General features: G+C 43.1%; 1 protein-coding gene across 1 annotated transcript; it reads right to left on the bottom strand.

The window, feature by feature from the left end:
• Nucleotides 1–396: 396 nt before the first annotated feature.
• INIP (INTS3 and NABP interacting protein) lies at nucleotides 397–4,903 on the bottom strand (the record flags this gene model as incomplete). Its single annotated transcript, XM_008945901.1, has 3 exons — nucleotides 397–492; nucleotides 2,200–2,290; nucleotides 4,801–4,903. Coding segments are annotated over 3 exons (290 nt in total), but the record flags the coding sequence as incomplete, so codon positions are not given.
• Between the last annotated feature and the right edge of the window lie 2,584 nt (nucleotides 4,904–7,487).

Raw genomic sequence — 7,487 nt, 5'->3', positions numbered from 1 at the left:
TCTGTTTTGATAGACCAAAGTAACTTTTGTCTTTCATTAAAGTAAAATATAGCACCTATACACAATAAAAAGAAACAAATGCTGACAAGACTGTGCACCTCTTGATGACTTCTGTTTGGACATTTATTTAAAGGAAGAACAGAAACAGGGAAGAGCAAGCATTATGTACTTCATACACCAAGGAAATCCTGTGTCTGACTTTGACCTGACAGAGGAACAGAAATATAGGATAAAAATCATTAGTTCAACAACATTGCTTCTTCATCGTTAGAGGCCAAATTCCCAAAAACCAATTGCAAAAATCCAGGAAAAAAAAATGATAAGTGAAGAAATTAAAAGGTCAGACAGTTCTTCTGGACAAAAAACACACCTTGCAGTTCTGACACACAATGTTCCTCATTCTGCCTCAAGTCGAGGTAAGACAGGAAGAATGAGATTTCCAAATGCAGAGTCTTGAGTTATGAAGTATCCTGAGGAATGTGCGTGTGCGTGCTGGAAAAAGAAAAACATTTGTTAAAGCATAACTCCCTGCAGCACTGATGTAATTTAAGGCTTTACATCTTCTGCAGCATTAACTACTTATTTCTGCCAGACTGATAGTCAAATTCAAACCCAGCAATTTAGATCGGCCAGATCTGAGCAGGGCCCATCAAGGAATTAACTTGGCCATTCCCTGCTGCTCCTTTTTCAGTAAACCCCATGGTGGTGGAGAGGGAGATGAACAGAACTTCTCCTCTGGCTAGACCCCATGCTTCCACTCCCATCTATAACCAGCTTGCAGGTCTTGGTTTGTGACAGCTGCCACATATGACTGCCAGAAGTATGCATCAGTAGTGTTGCACAACTTGAGACTGCCTGTACAAATGACATGTGATCAAACACACCCCTGGAGAACATGGGACACCAGCCTTCTGCTCATGTGATGTATTTATGCTTGCTGGCCTGAGGGCAGCAGCTGCTTATAGCTCTGGACAACCTTTGCAAAATCCCTCAATCAAAGACAACTCCAGTAAGCTAGACAGCCTGCATATTCCTTCCTTCCACTACCAGAGAAAAGTGCTGGTGGATGTCCAGTTTAGCCTGAGCCATCAGCGTGCCCTTGCAGTGACCAGCACAGTGGGCAGCATCAGCCACAGCACACCAGCAGGCCAGGGGCAGTTACCCACCAGGCTCTGTTTGCAATCTGTGTTCAGCGTGAGATATAAGCTGGGGGGAGTCCAACAGAGGCCCAAAGAATTTGTAGGCCAGGCTGGAGCTCCTAACATACTAAGGGGATGGTGAAAGGACTGAGCTTCTTGTAAGAAGAGAAAGCTGAGGAGAGATCTTTTGCTGTTCTCAGGTACCCAGTGACATGATACCAGGATGACAATGCCAAGACAGGCTGTGAGAAGTCCATCCCTGGAGATCTTCAAAACTTGATTAGACCATGCCCAGAGCAACAGGATATGGCACTGCTGTTAGTCATACTTAGAGCAGGGCACTGGACTAGAAACCTCCAGAGGATCCTTTCAGCCTGTAATCAATGCAAGATACCACCCAGAGCTCACTTCTGCTCCCCCACACATTTTAGGAGAAGCAGACTGGGGCCTTTACTGCGTAATAGAAACACAACGATATACATAAACAGTGTTGCTCGTTTGCATCTCAGCATTCTTCCCATTCTTGTGCCCTTTGCCAGGTCACACTGCATAGAGTGCCACGAAGGAAAGTGACCACATACTGCTTTCCTCTTCGATTTCCAGTTTCAACACCAAAAATCAGCCTCACCTGGCATGAGCAAAATAGAGCAAATAGAAGCCTGTAAATGTACAAATAATTCTGCAAAGTCTTTCACTGCTGTTACTTGTAACTGCAGGGTGTTTTCTTGGCATCTTCTCAGATTCAACCAAGGAAAGCAATGTGGCTAGTTCTCCCTACACTTCATGAGTCATTCAATGTGATGAAACTGACTTCTGACTGAGATGTACAAAGCAGCTATGATGATACTGTAGGCTACACTCTTACAAGCGTATCAAGGGAGAATGAGTTGAGCAATCATCATAACAGAAGAAGAACCTTCACCCATGATAAATACAGAAGCGTATGAAACCTGACCTCTAAAAGGGGCTTTTCACCTTCCCTAGCTGCACGACTGCCCTCTGAAAGGTTGCACATCTAAAACAGAGCCAAGCAAAACTCTGCCTGACTATATCAGCTTACCTGCAGTGCAGCCTTCTGCTGTGCTGCGATGTGCTGCTGCTCAGCATGGTCACGGAAATCCTTGTTCAGTGGTGATCTTGCAAGTGCAATGCTGCAAAAAAGAACAAGACAATACACTACAAACCACAGAAAAGAATGTATCCTTGCCATTTTAGCCATAGAGCCCACAATTTCCACAGCTCATGATTTGACTCACAGCTTGACAACTGTTAACTATTGTTTGGAATTACTATCTGTTAACATAAGACAGAAAAGGAAAATGGAGCAACCATAACTGTGTCATGTAGCTTAGCATAAACAACTGATGCCAAACTAAACCCAGAAGACTCACAGCACTGAATCCTGTTGTGGATTTCACTCATGGGTGGAGTCCCACTGAAGTCAGTGAAACCACTAGGGTGCAATGCTGGACAATGTTAGCATTTTCTAAAACAACAGCTTTGTGTTTTCACCATTACTCAGTCATTCTGACTGTTCTAAACAACTGTGATAAATAGAAGCACTAGCAAGAGCTCTGCCATCTTCACTAGAAGACCTGTTGCGTGGCTGGTGGGCAGCAGATCGCTGCCTATTGTACAGGAGCTTCTTTTTGATGTAACTGAAATAATGGTCTTCTGATGATAGTTGGAGTACCTAAAATTGACTTTGCTTATCTATATCAGTGCAGCCTATGTGAGGTTTCAAATTAAAATTTCCAAATAGATTTTCTTGGCTTTTATACCTTAAGACCCATTGACCTTGTTAACAAAAAAGGACAAAGAAAAACAGACTTCTTTTTTTTCCTCTTGATATGATCAGCCATCCTCCAGACAGAAAACAGTGAGGACTGCCATTAGAGCCGTATCACAAGGCATTTCACAGCTACCTCAGAAACTGGCTCTGGAGACTGGTACTCAAGCCCAGCTCTCCTCAGTCATACAGACAAAAGTACGAAAGACAACAAGGGATCCAAGCAACCCACCCACTGGCCTTTCCCAGCAGCTTCAATGTCAACAGCTGATTTAGTAAGTCAATTTTTCAAAACCAGCCATGCTCATGAAAAGACCTTTAGCCAAATCTAGGCCTAAATGCATAATGAAAGCTAAGTAACAATCTTTCAAACAGAGTTTATGACAAATAGTAAGATAAGTTTCGCTGACAAAGAAAATTACTACCAGTTTACTTAAAATGTAAATACCTTAAAAATATAAAAAATAGCTATTTTTCGGTATGATTTCTGTAGATAAATCTTAAGGCTCCATCATAAGCTGACATTTTTCAAGAGAGATCTTCGTCCCAAATAGAGAATTTCCTCAGGCCAAGGCCAGAAATCAATTAATTTATTCCTTATGCTGGGCATGCCATGATTGTGCTTTATGTGTATCAACACCTTTTCTGTCAAGTTTGCAGATTTTTTGTGGTCTCATATCTGACAGCTCTGTGGTCCAAAACCTTTGACACAACACTCCTGCCACAGAACTGTCAGCTTCTTAAAAATCATGCACCAGACCACCATCAGCCCATGACAAAGCAGAGAGTTTGACTGCTATTTTTTAGGTTCCTACCCACCCCGACCTTCAAAATTAGTAAATTCTAATTCTGCTCACTAGCATATAGTGCTATTATTCCTTAAAGAAAAAAGAAAGCAAATAAGCATTCTGGAAACTCAGCCAGACTTGCAAGGAAGTATGGAAACACTGTTGCCAGCAGTCAGAGGTTGTACATGACAGTATGATGTTTCTAATTTCTTCTCTAATCAATTACTTTGCTTTAATAAGAACAGAGTCACGCACAGAGCTAACTCAGGCAATTTCAAATATTCTGCATGCTTTCTGACAGTATGAAGGAATTAAAGGTGACCTAAAATCTCCTTGATAAAAGACAGACAGCACTCAGACTGTATTCAGAGTATGCAACTCTTGCACAGACACTGCACATAACATGCTGTGTCTAGAATGCAGCACTGCACTCACTTCATGCTGACCCAATATTGAACCTTCTCAGTGTCCCCATGTAAACCAACATGCATAAAACAAATTTTCCAGTTACTGATTTATGAGAAAAAAAAACCCCTTTTGTCTTAAATGAGAGAAATCCCAGTGAGAGCTCTTAAACTCATATTAGATTGTTACACCTTATGGTGCAGAATCATCCTTGCAACATGGCACCTTTTACAAGGAGATCTGCAGCAACACCAACTGGCTTTGTCTTGCACACAGTCTCAACAATAAGTCACACCATGCCATAACTGGTCTTCACCAAACACACAGCACCTTGAACCTAATGGTCTGCTACTTCCATTCTTTTAAGGCATTTTAGCTTAATAATTAAGTGCTTTCTCAGTGACTGCTCCCTGTTTGTGAAGGTAGTCTTTAACACAGTTGAGTAAGCATATCTGCTTCTACCTTTTTCAAATGGAAATTATGTAAACCGAAATTCAGGGTCTATAAACAATGTTAAATACTAACATGTTCCTAAAGTGCAAGGTCTCTGACTGGTCAATGAGAATGGTCAGAAAATACTTCCGGTAAGTGTTTATGTAAGTTTACAACTCACTTGCTTTTTTAAAAAAATCTTTGATGTAATCAGTGATGTCCAAACAGGTCTAAGAACATAAAATACCTGGCTCCAGGGTGATTTGTGGAAGACTGGTTTTGCATAAGTAACTTTCTCTTCTCCTTGTCTAGTTCTGCCAGGATTGCAACCCTATTTTTATTCTGGAAACCTGGTGGGAATGACAGAAAAATATTAGATTTACTTGATTTCTGTGGCCCAACTCGGACCTTGTGGAATTAAAAGTCTCTGCACAATATGACATTATGATGAATACACTAATCTTCAAAGCTTTACACCCATCAGAAGGCCTATTAATAGATACATTTCATTTTTCCTTTTCTCATTTTAGAACATGAAATAGCTTCTGTAAGCCTTCATACATATTAATACATTTTTTAACACAGGTTTCTATCTCAGCTTAGGTCCTACCCCTTCCCATGCCAGCTCTGGAGCTATAAACAAGGTACATGATCAAATAATTGCTTTTCAAAAAAAGCAAACTTACCAAGTTCTAGATTTAAAAGTCAGTCACTGAACATACAACTCAATCATAATAATAATGTACTCACAGGGCCTAATTTCTCATACCAGTGAATTCAAACTATAATACAAGCTTTTTGTATGTAACAAGTAAGAATGAGATGACCACTAAGCTTGCACATGGGCTCATACAAGAAATTACAACCTTTTATTCAATCTGTGCTGAAAGGTTTTAGCTCTAATATACCGATGTCCTTATACAGACACATTATCCTTATTCTGAATATGACCACAATGCTGGAATCCAGAAGCACAGTTAACCTGTGTGGACACAATATAAGAACGTGGCTTTGTATATCATTCTCCCAAAGGGACCTTCTGCACTAGAGCCATGGGCAGGGATGCCTCTCAACTAGACCAGGTTGCTCAAGGCCTCATCCAACCTGGCCTTGAACACCCCTAGGGAAGGGGCATCCACAACCTCTCTGGGCAATCTATTCCAGAGTCTTGCCAGCCTTGCACTGAAGAGCTTCTTCCTAAGATCTCGTCTAAACCTACTCTCCTTCAGTTTAAAACCATTTCCCCTTGTCCTGTTGCTAGATCCTGAACTCCACCATCTCACAGTCATTGCAGCCAAGGCTGCCCCAAACCTTTGCATCCCCAGCATTGTTAGTACAAGCTCCAGCAGCCTTCTATGATGGCATGACTGACTGGTTAGATGAGGGGACATCAGTGGATATCACCTACCTCGAGTTCAGCAAGGCTTTTGATGCTGTCACCCTAACAAAGCAGCTTAGGAAGAAATGTGGGTTAGTTGCGTGCACAGTGAGGTGGACTGAGAACTGCCTGAGTGACAGAGCTCAAAGGGTCTTATGCTGATTGCTTGCCCAATATAGAATGATATTATTATTAACAGGCAGACCAGCAACCAAACTCCTCCCTCTGCTACAACATCACCCACAACAGATCCAAAGTGTCAGAAACTGGAGGGATGAAAAGTCAACCTACTCACAGCATATTGTGAGAAGAAGGGAGCAAGCTGAGTCAGGAACCATGACATGGGAGACAGAATCAGACAGACAAAAGTTCCCCAAAGAAAGACTCATGATGTTGCCCCACCATCCTGGGAACTTCACCTCCTACGAGCAGTCAGGGAGCCCTTCTGATAACCAGAATCCCCACACAGCACATCCACTGTGTGGACAGGCCTCCCAACCCCACTGCAAGCAGAGTCAGTTCTTACAGAGGTGGCTTCTTGCTCCACCTCCAAGTTAATGTGGAACATGGGGGCACCTGGTGGTGGTCTCCTAACCAGTTCCCACCCAAGGCTGGCCAGACCCTGGGTGAAAACCAATCAGGAGGGTCTTTCTTGTGTGGTTCTGGACACCCACACACCCATATGCCAACCCTCATTTGGGCTGGGAGTTTAACCCCAGCACTTCAGAGGGTTGTGATCAGTGGTGCAGAGTCCAGTTGAAGGCCTCTAGCTAATGGAGTTCCGCAGCGGTCAGTACTGGGTCCAGTCTTGTTCAACATGTTCAACTAGTCTTGGTCAACATCAATGGCCTGGATGAAGGAACGGAGTGGACCCTCAGCAAGTTTGCTGGTAATACAAAACTGGGAGGAGGCTGTGCTGCCATTCAGCGGAACGTGGATAGGCTGGAGAGCTTGGCAGAAGGGAACCTAAAGAAGCTGAACAAGGTGTAGTGTCCTGCACCTGGAGAGGAATAACCCCACGCACAAGTAGAGGTTAGGGGTTGACCTGCTTGAATGCAGCACTGTGGAGAAGGACTTGGGAGTCCCAGTGGACAAGGTAACCACGAGCCAGCAATTGGCCTCTGTTGCCAAGAAAGCCAAAGGTATCCCAATGAAATAAAGGAAATCCACACATTTCCTCATGGAAAAACTGAGAAACTAGTTCTGTCTCACTTGAGAAACCAATCTGGTCTCTCTTAACTATCTGCCAGTTTCTCAATTGCTGCCTAGGAGAACTGACAAAGCAAGGGCCACATCTGGAGTACTGTGTCCAGTTCCGGGCTCTGCAGTGCAAGGAACTACTGGAGAGAGTCCAGCAGAGGCTATGAAGATGAGGAGGGGACTGGAGGACTTCACTGATGGGAAAAAGCTGAGAGACCTGGGGCTGTTTAGCTCAGAGAAGACTAAAAGAGGATCTCCTCAATGCTTATTAATATGTAAAGACTGGGTGTGAAGAGGATGAGAACAGACTTTTTCCAGTGGAATCCAGTGACAGGATGTTGTGGTTTGAGGCTTGG

The sequence above is a fragment of the Merops nubicus genome, unplaced genomic scaffold, assembly GCF_000691845.1.
Source record: "Merops nubicus isolate BGI_N331 unplaced genomic scaffold, ASM69184v1 scaffold4668, whole genome shotgun sequence".
NCBI lineage: Eukaryota > Metazoa > Chordata > Aves > Coraciiformes > Meropidae > Merops > Merops nubicus.
The sequence above is the reverse complement of the archived record's forward strand: the minus strand, read 5'-3'. Positions and strand labels throughout refer to the sequence as shown.